The 16,794-nt window shown below is 42.2% G+C and overlaps 2 protein-coding genes across 2 annotated transcripts; both read right to left on the bottom strand.

The window, feature by feature from the left end:
• Window positions 1-8,877: 8,877 nt before the first annotated feature.
• Window positions 8,878-10,417, bottom strand: LOC121995340 (receptor-like protein kinase At3g21340). Its single transcript, XM_042549103.1, has 5 exons — window positions 10,100-10,417; window positions 9,880-10,006; window positions 9,735-9,803; window positions 9,451-9,643; window positions 8,878-9,322 (listed from the first exon to the last, which is right to left on the bottom strand). Exons 1-5 carry the CDS (start codon window positions 10,415-10,417, stop codon window positions 8,878-8,880), a joined length of 1,152 nt encoding a protein of 383 aa, XP_042405037.1.
• A 1,170-nt stretch (window positions 10,418-11,587) lies between these two features.
• Window positions 11,588-13,467, bottom strand: LOC121995339 (probable LRR receptor-like serine/threonine-protein kinase At4g29180). The gene is made up of 3 exons (XM_042549102.1): window positions 13,269-13,467; window positions 12,186-12,714; window positions 11,588-12,107 (listed from the first exon to the last, which is right to left on the bottom strand). The coding sequence occupies exons 1-3, from the start codon at window positions 13,465-13,467 to the stop codon at window positions 11,588-11,590; spliced, it is 1,248 nt and encodes a 415-aa protein (XP_042405036.1).
• Between the last annotated feature and the right edge of the window lie 3,327 nt (window positions 13,468-16,794).

Here is a 16,794-nt window from a genome sequence, read left to right as displayed (position 1 = left end):
TGGAGGCCTAGCCACTGGCCAAGATCACCGAGCAGATGGTCAAAAGGTTTATATGGCAGCATATAATATGTCGGTTCGGCATTCCTCGCCGGCTTATATCTGATAACGGGCGACAGTTCGTCGGGAAGCAGTTCGAAGAATGGTGCAAAAGTTATGGCATCGAACAACACTTTACTTCCGTGGCGTATCCCCAGAGCAACGGCCAAGCGGAAGTAACCAACAGAGAAATCCTCAGAATTCTTCAGACTCGACTTGACCACATAGGAGGAAGTTGGGTGGACGAGCTGTCGGGCGTCCTATGGGCTATCCGCACGACCCCAAAGGAGGGAACAAACGTCATGCCATTCCATTTAGTGTACGGAGGCGAAGCAGTTATCCCAATTGAAGTCGGCGTCGAGTCCGTCCGGATCCAGAACTATGATGATGACAATGCCGAGCGGAGGAAGATGGAGTTGGACTTGATCGACGAGGAGCGAGCCAAGGCGTCCGTCCGGCTGATGGCATACCGGTAGAGAATGAAGCAGAACTACAACCGGCGCGTGATCCCTAGAGCATTCCAGGTCGGCGACCTGGTGTGGAAGAAAGTACAGCCGGTCGGGGACGTTGGCAAGCTGGAGGCTCCTTGGGCGGGCCCCTTCAAAGTCATAGAAAAGCTCCGCTCGAGTGCCTATTATTTGGAGGATGAAGACGGACAGCAGCTGGATCGACCATGGAGCGCAAACCATCTCCAGCCGTACCGAGCTGGGTGAGAGGTGTGTTGATGTAATTCATTTTATGTATGTCTTGGTCGCCTGTGTCTTTTTAATGCAGGAAGCAAAGTGATAAAACACATTCGGCATTATTCGCCGAACGACCGGCTACACGAAATCATCCGTGTTGAAATTAGCTTGGAAGACCGTCGAGCTCCGACGTTAAATATCGAGAGTCGAACCGGCGACTATAAACCCTCCGGTCGGAAGAACCGTCGAGCTCCGACGTTAAATATCGAGAGTCGAACCGGCGACTATAAACCCTCCGGCCGGAAGATCGTCGAGCTCCGACGTTAAATATCGAGAGTCGCACCGGCGACTATAAATCCTCCGGCAGGAAGACCGTCGAGTTCCAACGTTAAATATCGAGAGTCGCACCGGCGACTATAAACCCTCCGGTCGGAAGAACCGTCGAGATTCGACGTTAAATATCGAGAGTCGAACCGGCGACTATAAACCCTCTGGCCAGAAGACTGTCGAGCTCCGACGTTAAATATCGAGAGTCGAACCGGCGACTATAAACCCTCCGGTCGGAAGAACCGTCGAGCTCCGACGTTAAATATCGAGAGTCGCACCGGCGACTATAAACCCTCTGGTCGGAAGAACCGTCGAGCTCCGATGTTAAATATCGAGATTCACACCGGCGACTATAAACCCTCCGGCCAGAAGACCGTCGAGCTCCGACGTTAAATATCGAGAGTCGAACCGGCAACTATAAACCCTCCGGCCAGAAGACCGTCGAGCTCCGACGTTAAATATCGAGAGTCGCACCGGCGCCTATAAACCCTCCGGTCAGAAGATCGTCGAGTTCCCGACATTAAATATCAAGAGTCGAACCGGTGACTATAAACCCTCCGGTCGGAAGAACCGTCGAGCTCCGACGTTAAATATCGAGAGTCGCACCGGCGACTATAAACCCTCTGGTCGGAAGAACCGTCGAGCTCCGACGTTAAATATCGAGAGTCACACCGGCGACTATAAACCCTCCGACCGGAAGATCGTCGAGCTCCGACGTTAAATATCGAGAGTCGAACCGGCGACTATAAATCCTCCGGCCGGAAGACCGTCGAGCTCCGACGTTAAATATCGAGAGTCGCACCGACACCTATAAACCCTCCGGTCGGAAGACCGTCGAGTTCCCGACGTTAAATATCGAGAGTCGCACCGGCGACTATAAACCCTCCGGCCGGAACGAAAGACGTTTGAAGATAAGCGGCAAGGGAAAGTAGTGACAAGTCGAATGCCACCTACGCCCACTCGGGAGGCCTAGTTGGCCGAGTTGTGTGTCATAGGCCCCGACCAGCCACCCACAAGCATGCAAAGTAAAAACGAAGTTGCACAAAGATAAATTTTTCATGGAAATTAGAGAAATCAAGGCCGAGCGGCCGAATTACAAAAAAGGGAAGTTTTTTGGCCGAACGGCCGAATTACATAAAGACTTCTACTCCAAAAAAAATCATAAAGGTCCGTAGGGATATTGCTGAGGAGCGCCGCATAGTCTTGGGCCGGGATGCTGGCGGAGTCAGGGAGCTGACCCTTGGACTTCAGATAGTCTGTCGTGGCGGTGACGGCCAGCTCAAAAGCAGTATACATCCGCTCGCATACTTTTTCGGAGAATTCGACTGAACGGATGTAATTTAGCCTCAAGGCGGCGACCCGGCCTGGCTCAGCCTCCTGGTATTCTTTGAGGGCCGCTCGGGAGGCGTCGGCGGCGACCTGGTGTTCTTGCAAGGCAGCCTCAAGCTTCGTCACCTCGTCCGATCGGGCCGCCTTCTCGTCGGCCAACTGATCCATCAGCTCCTTAACCCGTTGCTCCAGGCCCCGAGCCTCGACATTCTTCTTCTCCAGATCGGTGATAGCCTTTTTCTTCCGATCGGTCGCCAGGCTTATTTTTCGATCCAGTGATTTGACTTGTCGATCGAGTTCGACCAGAGTGTGGGTCTGGTCGGCCGTCTTCTTTTGCTCAGCCGCCAACAGAGCTTGGGTCTTCTTGAGCTCTTTCTGCAGCTCGGCGTATGAAGGACCCTGAGAGGGCGCGCCGCCCGAACTCCTTAACCTCTTTAGCTCCTCGTCCACCATGGCCAGACGATTGGAGACAGCGATCTCCTCCACCCATCTCTGACATAAGCAAGATTGTTAATAGCCGATCGGAAAGAATGCGTAAAGGACTTGAGAAAACACACTTACCCCAGTAGCCTGCTGCATGTGGCTGTTGGCCAGATTGCCGAGTGGAATCATCGCGACCCGTGCCCGAGCGTCGGCCCACATCTCGGCTAGGGGCCCCTTCATGGTGATCATGTGCTCGAGCGCGGTTGGCCGATTGGACTCGGGCATCAACTCTTCGGTGGGGAGATGCAGGGAAACCCTGATGGTACGGTGCCGACCGGGAGTCGTCTGGGAGAAGCTGGGGAAGGATCGGAGGCCGGCGCAGAAAACTGAGACAAAATGGCCGAGCGTTGGACTCGGCAGGGAGAGGGCGGAAGAGCGCTGATAGGTATAGCCTCGAGAGGATCCGCGGACGCGCCCAGTTGGGATGGGGTCCGATCGGAAGAGATCGCCTCAACCGCTGGGGCTTTGTCGCGAGAATCGGCGGTGGTCCGCTCGGACGGCTGGACCGCGGAAGTAGCCGATCGAAGTGGTGTCTCCGCTCGGCGCCTCTTTTGTCGAAGAGAGCGCTCTTCCTCCTGAGCGGAGCCTCCCTCCCGGACGGAAGGCCCTCGGCTAGAAGTTATGCCAACCGTCGGCTCCGGGAGAGAAGCCTGAGCGGCCGACTCCCCCGCATTCGTGTCGCTCTCTCCTTCATTAGAGCCGACCGGGGTGATGCCCAGTTGCTCTATCTCCTTGGCGGCTGCGGCCTCAAGTGCCGCCGCTTTCCTCTTCAAAATTCCGGCCATCACGGACTCCATGACAATGTCCGCTGCAAAGGAAAAAGGAGAAAATCAGTTAGGAATCAAGACAAATGCACAAGTAAAAGTCTTACCGAAGCCACTCGGGAGGGGAGTCCGGATCGGACTTAAGCCAAATATGTACATCACCCCTTCGGGTAAGAATTTGTTGATGTCGAACTTCAGACCGGCTAGCATGTTGGCAGTATGAAGATAGTCCGGTCGGGTCTTGAACCTCTTTAGCTCAGGGGAGATTGGCGGTCCGACCTGCCACTGGGTCCGGAAAGAGGCCCGCTCGGGGAGACGAAGATAGAAGTAGTACTCTTTCCAATGCTTATTGGAAGAGGGCAGTTTATTAAAGAAGACTAAACCGGGCCGAGCCTGGAACATGTAAGTACCCAGCTCAGACTGTTTAAGATTATAAAAATAATAGAAGACCTCCGGTCGTAGGGGAATGTTGTGGATTTTGAACAAGACGACAACGCCGCATAGAAGGCGGAAAGTGTTAGGGACTAAGCTTCCGAGCGGAATGCTGAAAAAATTACAAATTTCTACGATAAAGGGATGGATTGGAAAGTGTGGACCGGCTATGAACTGGTCGTGGAAAACACAGAAAGCTCCGCGCGGCGGTTTGTGTGGCCGAGCGGAGGGGGAGGGTAAGATAAGTTCAAAATCAGAGAGGATGTCAAAATTGTCCATCAGAATATCGGTGTTGCGCCGATCGAACCGCGACTCCATGGTGGTATATCATGGGCCGAGGGCTTGGTCTTGAGGCTGAGAGGAACTAGCCATTGTCCGAACGGGCAAAACCACAAAAGGCGAGAAGAGGCAAACGATAATAGAGAAGGGGTAAGGACAAACAATACGGCAACCAGAGAGTGAGGACTCGGCAAAAAAACATGAGGATAACAGGGAAGGGGTGAGGACCTTACAAAGAAGCAGACGAAGATCGAAGGAAGAGTGTGAGTAGGGCTGTAAATGAACCAAGCGTTCGTGAACAAGCTTGGTATTCGGCTTGGTAAGAGCTTGTTTATGTTCGTTCAATATACATAGGATTAATTAAACAAACAAGCTTGAACAGCTCGTTAAGCTAAACAAACAAGCTTGAACACATATGTGTTCAGCTCGTTAATGTTCATGAACAACGTTCGTGAACAATGTTCGTGAACAATGTTCACGAACCATATTTATTAATAAAACTCTTTTCAATATCCTAAATAATTAATTAAATAAAATAAAATAAATAAATAAATTTAAATTATCAATCTTAATAACCAATCAAACAATTAAAAGTTTCAAACAATCAAACAAGCTTGAATTGAGAGCTTGATAACATCTAAACGAACCAAGCTTAAGCCAAGTTCAAACCAAGCTCAAGCCAAGCTTGAACCAAGCTCAAGCCAAGCTCGAACCAAGCTCAAGCCAAGCTTGATAGCATCTAAACGAACCAAGCTCAAGCCAAGCTTCAAACAAGCTCAAGCTCATAAAAAATAAACCAAGCCAAGCTTGAACACTCATTTCAAAAGCTTGGTTCATTTTAAGCTCGGCTCGGCTCGGCTCGGTTATCTTATCAAACAAGCTTGAACACCCCAAAGCTCGGCTCGGCTTGGCTTGGCTTATTTATCGCCTAAGTGTGAGAGGTCGCCGGAAGAAGCAGCAACAAGATCACCGGAGCAGGAATGACAAGGAAAGCTTCTGGGCACGCGAAAGCACAAATGCGGCGAGAAGGGGGAGAAGGCGAAGGCTTTATAGGGTTGAGCCCGAGCGGCCTCCACCGTCGGATGTAGGTCACAGGAACCGAAGCACGCATCGGGCCGTCCATTTCAAACTGCCTCGGTCTCGTCGCCCGCGACGCTGCCGCCGTACGATGACGGCAGCAGCGCCACATGACATTCGACCACTGGAGAGCATTTAATGAGCACCTTCACGAGGCGCAGAGCGCATGCTCGGCCTTAATGTCGAAGATTGGCGCAAATTTCGAAAAGATCCGAGGAATGTCGGCGTTGACTGAGGTGATAGCTACCCCCGTGGGGGTCGAGCGGAGGATAGTTTCACAGAGACGCCGCTCGGCGTAACTGGCAGTCCAGTCAGTCGGACTAATCGCCTCCTTCGACTAAACTTGAAGGGGAGGTAAGTGATCCGGCGATAAGGACAGGGGACCCCCTTTGAGGGGAGTCAACGCCACGTGGAGGTCAAAAGTCAAACGATCGATCGGAGAAGAGTAGGGTCAACTGGCTGAACGAGTCCAAGCGGAATCAAAGACAACCCGACGAGGAGTCGGGTTTCCGACGCTCAGGGTGAACAAGGTCGCCGAGCCGAGCGGGTAGCCTGCTCGGCAGAGGCATAAAACAACATTGCTGTGAAGGAACAGTCTCAGCCGAGCACGCGACCTGGAATCCTCCCAGTCGGACCAATACCTGTGCCCGGTCGGACGATTGGAGACTGCCGAGCGGTTGGACACTCGGCGTGGGGAAAAAGAAGACAAGGGCAAGGGGACATTGGGGAACATCTTCTGACAACATGCATGTTCAACGATCAAGCCATACGCAGAATCTTACGACAGAAGGTTCTGCCGTCCCATCAGAGAAGTGCTCGGACTGTAGCAGTATGGTGTCAGGCATGCTCCTCTGGCAAGCCCATACTAAGGTATGGTAAAGGACACGTGTACGCCTCGGTAGGCGTGCATACGCCTCCTCACAGCTCTATATAAGAACCCTCAGACTTCGACGGAGGTACGCGATCTCGCATCTTCGAAGCCACTTCATTATTTTCCTCTTGCCTGACTTGAGTGTCGGAGGGTCGTCGCCAGGAACCCCTTCCCGGCCCGACTTCCTTGCAGGTTCGTCGGAGATCCATACGGCCGGTCAGAGATCCACGTCATCAGTTCGGAGAGCGCCACGTGCCCAACGTCCATCGACTCAGCGTTCGGACAAGATCAACATTATACACCATTAAATTTTTATAAAATTTAAATTTATAAATTGCTAACATGAAATAACATTACTAATTAAAAAAAATACATAAATATTACAGTGCATCAAATAAAAAGACATAAATTATAATAATATATAAAAATAAACGTAAACTTATCTACACCAAGCCATGTCTCTATTTAATTTTTTCCACCATTTTCTCATGTAAATAAAGTTATCCTGGTGTCATCTCACTGGTATCCTTCATAAGAATTTCATAATCCTTATGAAAGATCTCAGCTTCCCTCAAAGCTATTTTTTGTATTTGATATTCTTTAATATCTTGCCATTCTTTGTCGATGTTATGTTCCATTGTGTCGCCCTCTCTGGCTTTAGATTTGTCCTTTCTCTTCGCTGCCTTTTGCCCTATAGGACGAATGCAGACTTCAGAGTCATCTAAATTAACAGTTGTATCTGGATTTGATGTTGAAGTGTATCCCCCTTATTCGGATGTCCTTGCCTTCTTGTTAGAGTAATGAGCAACTGATTGTGAAGTATATTTCTCATATTCTTTGAGAACCCTCCATACATGCATATACTTAAAATCCTTGCATTTGTTGTTGACTTTCCACATATTCAATGCATTCTCCAACACATTCTCGTCACTCTAACCGCTTTGTCGATGAGTATAAAAATTATTATAAGTTGCAGAAAATTCATTTACCATTGGTGCAAACCTATAATAATGTGATTTCAGTCGCTGATAACTTCTCGTCATAGATCCAGTGGGGGCGATGTTTGTTATAGTAATCAGCTATACGTTTCCAAAAAGCTTGATCCTTCTGGTCATTACCAATGATTGTATCAGTGCTTATAGTTGCCCATAACTTCGCAAGGACCACATTTTCATCGAGAGACCAAAATCTTCGTTTCGATTCATTTTCCTCCAGCTCAACTTCACGCTCTTCTTGTGATGAGTGTGGTGGCAACTGAGTTGCAGTAATAGATGATGGTGTTAGAGATTCTTTGTTGCTGATAGATGGATCAATAGTTGCCCTTCTTGATTCATTCGAATGTATGACAGGATGTTAAGTAGGAGAACATACGTAAGGAGAAGGCATCCCAAGTTGGCTACCCATTGTTGACCAATCTTGGGATGGATACATACCAAATGGAGCTGGGGCGGCGTTACTTGGATTCCATGTTTGCAAAAAATTTTGAGAACTTTGGGAATTTGGGAAATTTGGAGAATATTGTGGAACATATGAAATATTTTGAACATTTGGAGGATATTGTGTGTGAGAGAAAATATGAGGATATTGGATATTTGGAGGAGTGCGAGTATTTTGAGAAGATGTATTTTCTTCTGCATTTGAAGAATTCAAAAGATTCGTAAAGAAAGTATTGAGATTTTCATCCATCTTGAATACAAATAGGGAATGAAAGGAAGAACGAGTTGAGAGCAAAGATAGCAATGGAATGAATGGAATAGATCTCATATTTATATTTTTTTATATTAAAAAATTAAATTAAAACGTTGAACAACGATTAAAAATTAGCTGTTGTTCTACAGAAGCGGCTCTGTAAAAATTAGTCGTTGTTCAAATTAAATTATAGATTTTCATTTGTTTTTTAATTATTAAAAAAATAATATATAAAAAAAGTAAAAAGCACGAAGCGGCTCTGTAACCACAGAGCAACTTCTTCGTCTAAATGAAAAACCTCCCTCCCACTATGGGAGGGAGGTTTCTCCCAGCTGCCATGTCACAGTGGGAGTTCTGGATGCTCTATAGTTTTGAATTTGATGATTTGTTCTTATTTCTACATTTGAATTATAAAAATTTATATATAAATAAAAAAATCTAATATTCTTAAAACTAAAAAGTTTTTTTTTTATCTCATTTCTAAAAATAAAAGTTTATAGATTAAAATAATTATTATAGAAGGATAAAATTAGGATATAATTAATAGTTTTATCCATGACTTTTAAACAATCAGGACTGGCTTTTATTTATGATTTATAATATTATTTGATATCCCTGAGGATTAAAAATAAAATAGTGCCTCAAAATTCATATATAAAAATCCACTTCATGATTCATTCACACTCTTACTCTTCCATAACATAAATACATAATAAGTTTTCGTACTAATTCTAAAACATTAATGAAACAACAAGATTCAACAACTTCATGAAGCAATGACAAAAGATGGTTCAACATAGCTCTCAGCCTACCAATCCAACCACAAATACATGAAACCATACGATACCAAATCAGAAGCCATATGTTTCATCAACAAAGACACAAAGCTTTGCAAAGAGTGATTGCATTATCTGGCGGTTGGTTCAACACTGCCCAACATTCCTTCCCTGTTCTTAAACGCCAACATTTCAATTGAATCCCCCTCATGCCTCTTATCGACGGCTTCACCGAAAGAATCCTTGGGATTTTTACTCATAGCCTGGAATTCCAAGCTCTCCTTCAGCTGCACCACCACTTCAGACATGGTTGGCCTCTGATGCGAGACTGGAGCAGTGCACTGGATTGCAAGATCTACGACCTTCCAAACCACATTATTCTCATATTGCCTCTGAAGCCTCGGATCAACAAGTTGAGCCACATTCCCTTCGGCACGCTTTTGACGTACCCATTGAGCTAAATGATTTCTTTCAGGATACTTCAGAAAAACAGCAAGTCCAGTGATCAACTCTAGTAGAATAACTCCGAAGCTGTATACATCACTCTTCTCAGTGAGTTGATAAGTCATGTGGTACCTAAAACAATGGAATTATCAGTCCCAAGTAGAGAACACCATATAACTAACCAATTCTCTCAGATCTACATTTCTATTTAGTAAGTGTCATGGTTTTACTTCACTACTTTTCAGAAGATTCACACTTACTCAGGATCTACATATCCATGAGTGCCAACGATTACATCGGTCGACACGTGTGTATCGGCATCATGTAAGAAAGTTTTGGCCAAGCCAAAGTCTGCTATTTTTGCTTCCAAATTGTGAGTTAACAATATGTTACTGGTTTTGACATCTCTGTGGACAATAGGGGGCGAACAGTGCTTGTGCAAATATTCCAACCCTGTTCACTTAAAATTGTAATCACATGGAGTTGAAGAAGAGATGATGGCAAATTATAATTAGATAATAAAGAGACATCCTGAAAATGGAACCTTGTGCAGCTTCAAGTGCAATCTGTAGACGCTGCCTCCAACTTAGTGTTTTGGCAGTTGTAGTATTCTCTAAAGCAAATTAAACCAATGCATCAATTTATAAAATGTCAAGTGAAGAGATTATGCCGTGTTAGTTGATTTGTACCTGAGAGATGGTCTCTTAGACTTCCTCGAGCAATGTACTCATAAACAAGTCCAAGGTGGTTGCCATCTTTGCAATAGCCAATCAGTGTCACTACATTTCTGTGGTGAACCTTTGACAACACATGAGCCTGCAACATGAACAAAAATTGTACTAAATACAGAGAAAACAGATCATAAGTTCAATGTTCCATAGATAACATAGATCTAAATGGAAAGAGGACCTCAGCCAGGAACTCCTTGATCTGGGTGTTGGAATCAGACTCGTTGGACCGACTCAACCCTGTAGATAGTGAAAGCTCATGCAGCTTTACTGCAACCTCAATGCCATCCCTCAAGCAACCGTAGTAAACAGTCCCAAACCCTCCCGTACCAATCACTCTTTTGAAGTTGTTTGTGATAGTCTTTATATCTTCGTATGTGAACCGACAATCTCTTTGGACAATGCTCTGTTGTCTGAAATTATGATCTTCTGAACCAACTTCATTGCGTCTTCCTATTTCTGGCTTTGGACTCTCAATAGGTGCTTCAAGATCAAACATACAAATACATGAATGATAACTAGCTTTGCCAAAGGATATAAAACATGGAGGGCCAAGAACTTACATTGTTGCTGCTGTCTTTGGTTTTTTCTTCTTGCAAACAAGATCACCAGTAACAAAACTACTAATAGTACGACTGCAGCAATCACACAAATAATAATGATAATGGTAGGACTTCTCTTCTTCCCCTCATGAGTGCAAGCATCACAACGACCTGTGTCGTTGCCCGTTCTGACAACAAAGAAATTGTTTGTAAGAATAGTAAGATTTTCTTTTTGACAATTTCTAATGAAACTAAGCAAGAGTGTATATATACATCAGCACTAGTAAGCCTTTCTCCTTTTGATCATATAAGCCTTGTGGAATTGAGCCATCAAGGTTGTTGTTTGACAAGTTTCTGCAAAAAAGTCGGGGCAAATAACCTAAGTGTAGTTCAGAAGCAAATATGGTTAATAAGGTTGGAGGCTCAAAAGAAATTGTACACTTACAACACTTGAAGGGAGGACAAATTTGCAAGAAATGATGGAATAGAGCCATTGAAGTGATTGTAAGATAAGTCCCTATATCAGAACAAAATATGAGAAAAAATATGACCATCTAATGGGTGTCTCTATCCACAGAAGTTGCCGAATTATATTTTAAATTAGATACTAAACACAAAATCTATGAAGTCCTATTTATATGGTGTAATAGTGGTCTAAACGTAATATTTTATCCTTTATCTAGTTTGTAAACAAAAAACCATTAGTATTCTTCAAGGAAAAAGGACAAGAGAAACAAAGTTCTTGTGCTCCATACTTGGAAATTGCACAATTATCTTCGGAGTTGGACAAAGAATACTCACAAGTATCTGATTTCTGTGAGATCTGCAAGGGCACTTGGTATATTTCCATTCAATTCTCTGTGTGACAAATTTCTGCATGCAGTTTCTTGATTAGCTAATTTTCATACACCTTCTCAGTTCATAACGTAACTAAGAACTTACAGGAATGTAACTCTGGGTGGTTTGGAATCTGAAAAGGCACACGACACTCCATCCCATGTATACTCCTCTGGAACACATGGATCACCTTGCCAAATTGTCATGTGGTACATTTTCTTCAAACTCATCATAGCAGCAACTGTAATTGATATATAATCACTAAAAGTACTCAAAACTATAAAAGTTAGCTAGATTCGAGAAAGAAAAATAGCGAACATACAATCTTGATAGTACGTGGGTATCCCTGTGAGCTCCACAGCTATATAGATCTCCGCTGCATTAAGCAAAGGAGGACGGGTGGAAGTTGCTACCTTTGTGAGGTTAAAATAAGTAATATCCCCTTCAATCGCTACGTCGTATACGATGCTTATATGACTTGATGTCAGATATTCTGGGGCAATAGTTGCCCCGTTTGGATCTCCAGGCATGATCACTTGAAACATTCTGCTCTCGTTGCTAGGTAGATATTCTAATTCAGCAAAGTGCAAATAGAAGTAGTATCTGGGATTTGTGATTCCAGTGCTTGGATCATCCATGGGATAACTAAAAGTAGTGTTATCTTTGGCTGCGCCAGCAGTCTGCATGACGGTTGATGGCACCTCATAAGGATCATTAGCAAGTGTCCTAACTGTATAACTGGTGTTAATGCTATTTCCTGTGCTATAGTAATACCAAATCCTGTCGTACATGTCATCTGGATACCTAATCCTGCATAATGCATGGGGAATAATTAACGAGTAAGATTAGCTCTGAAATAGAATTAACAAGGACTTGACAAGCACTTGCCATTGGTTGAACTCAACGTTGTATCTCTCAGACAGAACCAAGGAAACAGTTGAATTTACATCCTGAAAAACCATGCTGTCGTCGATGAGCCTCAGCTCAAGGAAATTAATAAAAGGGGTTCCAGACTGCGTGTTAACTAAACAAACTGAGAAATAATTGTCATTTGCAAGAGTGATGATTTCGGCAAGGTAAACCCAATCAGGCTTAAGGATTTGGACTGATTGCCACTTGTTGACGCCGAGAAAGAGATCGAACTGCAAGATATGGGGGAGGCGTTGGCCAATGAAGAAGGCTGCTCGGATGAGGTACTTGCGTCGTGGGGTGATGTTGGGGATGTGGTAGCAGTTGCGCGTTCCGGAGGGAAAGCTTCGGAATGTCTGCTGTTGCACTTGCGCCAACCAGCTGGAGTCGGCGACGGTGAGGTTGTTCTCCCCGGTGTCGATGTAGTTGGCATCAGGCTCATAGAATATGGTGGTGAGGCTGTCGGTGTAGTTGCCGTAGGAATAGCCGCAATCTATGCTCACGAATCCTGCGTCGCGTGTTCATCGAACATTAGCGATTTTTCCAGATTGTTTAAGGAAAAAGAACAATGTTTTACATGCGATTTTTCCAATGTTGCAACCTCTGCCTAGCTGCTCTATTCCAGATCACTATTCCACCAACTAATACAATAAAAGAGAGCACTCGTAATATTCTATTGGAAACACGGGTATCAGTCTTAGAATCTAGGGATGAACAAAAATTCGGTGAATAAATTGATTGAACTGATTGATTTTTTAAATTCGATTTTGTTATTTCAGAATTTCAGTTAATTCAATTAAATAAAATCAGTTTTTTTTCTGTTTTCTGGTTCGGGTTCAGGTTTAAAGTCGCCTATTCGGTTAAATCGAAAAATCAAATTATTTAATCCAAACCAGAACGTGGGCGGGTCCCGAGTGGGCCTTGACATGGTGAGTGGTGGCTAGGGTTTTAAAGTTTTCAACCTAAATCCCTAAATTTCTCGTTCGCTCGCTGCTCGCTCTCCCCCCCTTCCCATCGTGTCACCCAAATGCTCGATCCCTTCTGACTCTCGCCGCTGATCACCTGCGAGGCTGCAACTCCGTCGGTCTGCTTTGCTCAACCCTCTCTCGTCTCTCCTTCTGTCTTGTCTTAGCATCTCTCCATCGGTCCTCCCGTGGCCGAGCACCTGCGAGGCTGCTGCGAGGCTGCGACTCAGCATCTCTGTCGATCCTCCTTGTTCAACCCTTCCTCCTCTTGTCACTCTCACCGCTCGAGTGGTCATTGCTCCCAAGAGGAGTCCCCTTGTCCTCACGCTAGGACCACCTGTATAAATTAAAGGTACTTGCAGGAAATTCATTAAGTCGCAGTTAGTTTGTGTTCCATTGATTGGATAGTTACTACATTTTAAGGGTTTTTGTTCCTGTGTATGAATTTTGGCTTCCTGTTTTTTCTTTTTGTTTTTAGAATACACAAATTATTAGTTTTAATTCTTCCCTTTTCTTTTTCAGTCTCAGCCACATCTTGGGTCTTGGCAACTTTAGTTAGTAATCTTTGCATTGATCTTGTACTGACATATGAATTTTTATTGAACTCAAGTAGTTAACAGTGTCTAGATATCCTGATAAGTATTATCATGCTTAGTTATAGTTGAGTTTCATATTTGTCTTTTAGTTTTAATTAATTATATTTTAAATAGTGTTATTACACTTGTAATTTTGAACAGTGTCTATGATCTGTAAAGACTGTGATTGGTATTTATCTGGTATCAATACAAGGAGATTTATCAAATATGGATGTTAATAATAGTTGTTCAATACCAGAATCTGAAATTGGTCCTTCAGTGAGAACAAAAACTACGGTAGATTATTAAGTAAAGGTAACTAAGAGAAAAGCAATGAAACCAAGAAGTGAAGTATGAAATTATTTTATAAAGTTTACTAATGATGCATCAGATATGAAAGCCAAATGCAAATATTGTGATAAAGAATTTTTTTGTGATCTATATAGAAATGGGACAACAAGCTTGAGATCTCATATTACCTCATGGAAAAAACACCCTCATGTTGTTGAAACAACTCAAGCACAGCTAAGTTTACAACAAAGTTCAAAAGAGGGTGAGGTGTGTTTAACTTCTTGGAAATTTGATCAAGATGCATCTAGAAAAGCATTAGCTAGAATGATCATAATGGATGAACTCCCTTTCAAATTTGTAGAAAGAGAAGGATTTAAAACATTTATGGCTATGGTATGTCCAAGGTTTCGAATTCCTTCATGGACGGTTGCGCGTGATTGTGTTGAATTATACGTAGTTGAAAGGAAAAAAATTGAAAAAATTGTTGCATGATTCAACACAAAGAGTTGTTTAACCACTGATACATGGACATCGATTCAGAAAATCAATTATATGTGTCTAACAACTCATGTTATTGATACAAATTAGAATTTGTAGAAAAGAATTATCAATTTTTATCCAATTACAAGTCATAAAGGTGAGGCTATTAGTTTAGCCATTGAAAATTGCTTGAGGGGGTTGGGGAATTAACAAAATTTTTACTATTATAGTTGATAATATAAGTTCAAATGATGTTGCTATCAATAGTTTCAAAAAAAAGATGACTAATTGGGATTCCACTATTTTAAAGGGAGAATATGTCCATATGAGATGTGTAGCTCATATAATCAATTTGATTGTTACTGATGGCTTAAAAGATATAAATCAATCTATGATGAAGGTCAGGAATGCAATCAAATATGTTAAGCAATCCCCCTCTAGACTAAGCAAGTTCAAAGAATGTGTAGAGATTGAAAAAATTGAAAACAAGAACTCATTATGTTTAGATGCACCAACCAGATGGAACTCAACTTTCTTGATGTTTAATACAACTCAAAAATTTGAAAGAACTTTTGATAGGTTTGATGAACAAGACCCATGTTTTAAATTAGATCTTCAATATACAGAATGACATGTTATTTTGAATGAGAATGAAGAGATGATACTTGAATCAAATGGTAAACCTAAAAGAGAATTGAAGACTTTTGAGGGGAAACTAACAAGTACAGATTGGAATAATGTTAGACTTTTTGCATCTCTACTGCAAGTTTTTTATGAACTAACATTAAAAGTTTCAGGATCTTTGTATGTCACATTCAATACTTTTGCACACGAAATTAGTTATATCCATACCATCTTGAAGGAGTGGCAAGAAAGTGATGATATTGATGTGTATTCAATGGGAATTAGAATGAAAACAAATTTGACAAGTATTGGGGAGATTCCGAGAAAATGAATAAGTTGTTTTATATTACGGTGGTGCTTGATCCAAGGCATAAATTAGATTTCGTAGAATTTATGTTGATTAAATTATATGAAGATGAGAAGGGTGCAAAGTAGGAAAGATAATAAAGGACACTTTATTTGCTTTGTACAAGAATTATAAGGAAAAAGTGGAGTCTTGATGTGGTACTTCAATAGTTTCATCTATTCCAGAATCAGTTGACAATGATAATACTTCAACAAATATGAGTGATTTGAAAAGACAATTAATCATAGCGAAGTATAAGAAACAAAAGGCACAAGTTTTTGGTGATAACAATATGTCAGAATTAGATAAGTATCTTAATGAAATAGTTGAAGAATATTGTGATACTTTTAATATTTTGGGATGGTGGAAGCAAAATTGTCATAGATTTCCTATCCTTTCTCAAATTGCTCGTGATGTATTAGCTATCCCGATATTGACAGTTGCTTCAGATTCCGCTTTTAGTACTAGTGGTTGGGTACTTGATTGTTTTAGGAGTTCATTGACTCCTAAGGTGGTAGAAAGTCTTATTTGTACTCAAGATTGGCTTCGGTTAAGTTTGAAATCACTCAACGTTGAAGAAATTTTAGAGGATATGGGAAAACTTGAAAATGATAAGTTTTTCTTTTTTTTTAAAAAAACAATATAATTAAATTTTTATTTATAATTATAAACTTTATTTACTTAACTTGCATGTCTTTACCAGATTTCTCAAAAATCATAATGGACTCGTCTTCTTCGACAACACCGGTAACATAATGATCAATGGTATGTTTAAATATTTTATTTTATTTAAATTGACCTTGATACTAAGAACATGAAGCTATATGATGATATAAGTGTTGTTGTTTCTAATTTTCTCACTTTCTGTATAGCAATGTGATGATATATTAGACGTTTGGAAACACCCATTATATTAGACATTTAGCTATATGAAGCTTATTCCTTAATTTTTGTGGTGTTTGCAGCTATATAGAATCACTTGTGGAAAGAAAAAGGTATGTTAATTTTTTTTAAAAAAAAACACAGTGATACCTAAGTTAAAGAAGATATAAAAAAATGAAATGCTTCTAAAAACTAAAATGTCATTGTTTAAGGTGATAATTAGCTTGGTTCGTGAAATTTTCAAGTTGGCATAATTATTCTGATATATGCAGTATGAACCTGTTCACATGACTTATGAAAATTTCAAGCTGCCATAAATTTTGATGAAGTATGGAGATGTTAACATAGCTATTTATTTGACATGGTTTTGATTGAGATATCCTGGATGTTAACATAGCTATTTAAGATATCTATTTGATATGTAT

The sequence above is a fragment of the Zingiber officinale genome, chromosome 6A (genome assembly GCF_018446385.1).
Source record: "Zingiber officinale cultivar Zhangliang chromosome 6A, Zo_v1.1, whole genome shotgun sequence".
In the NCBI taxonomy this organism is placed as follows: domain Eukaryota; kingdom Viridiplantae; phylum Streptophyta; class Magnoliopsida; order Zingiberales; family Zingiberaceae; genus Zingiber; species Zingiber officinale.
This window is presented reverse-complemented; position numbering and strand designations above follow the sequence as displayed.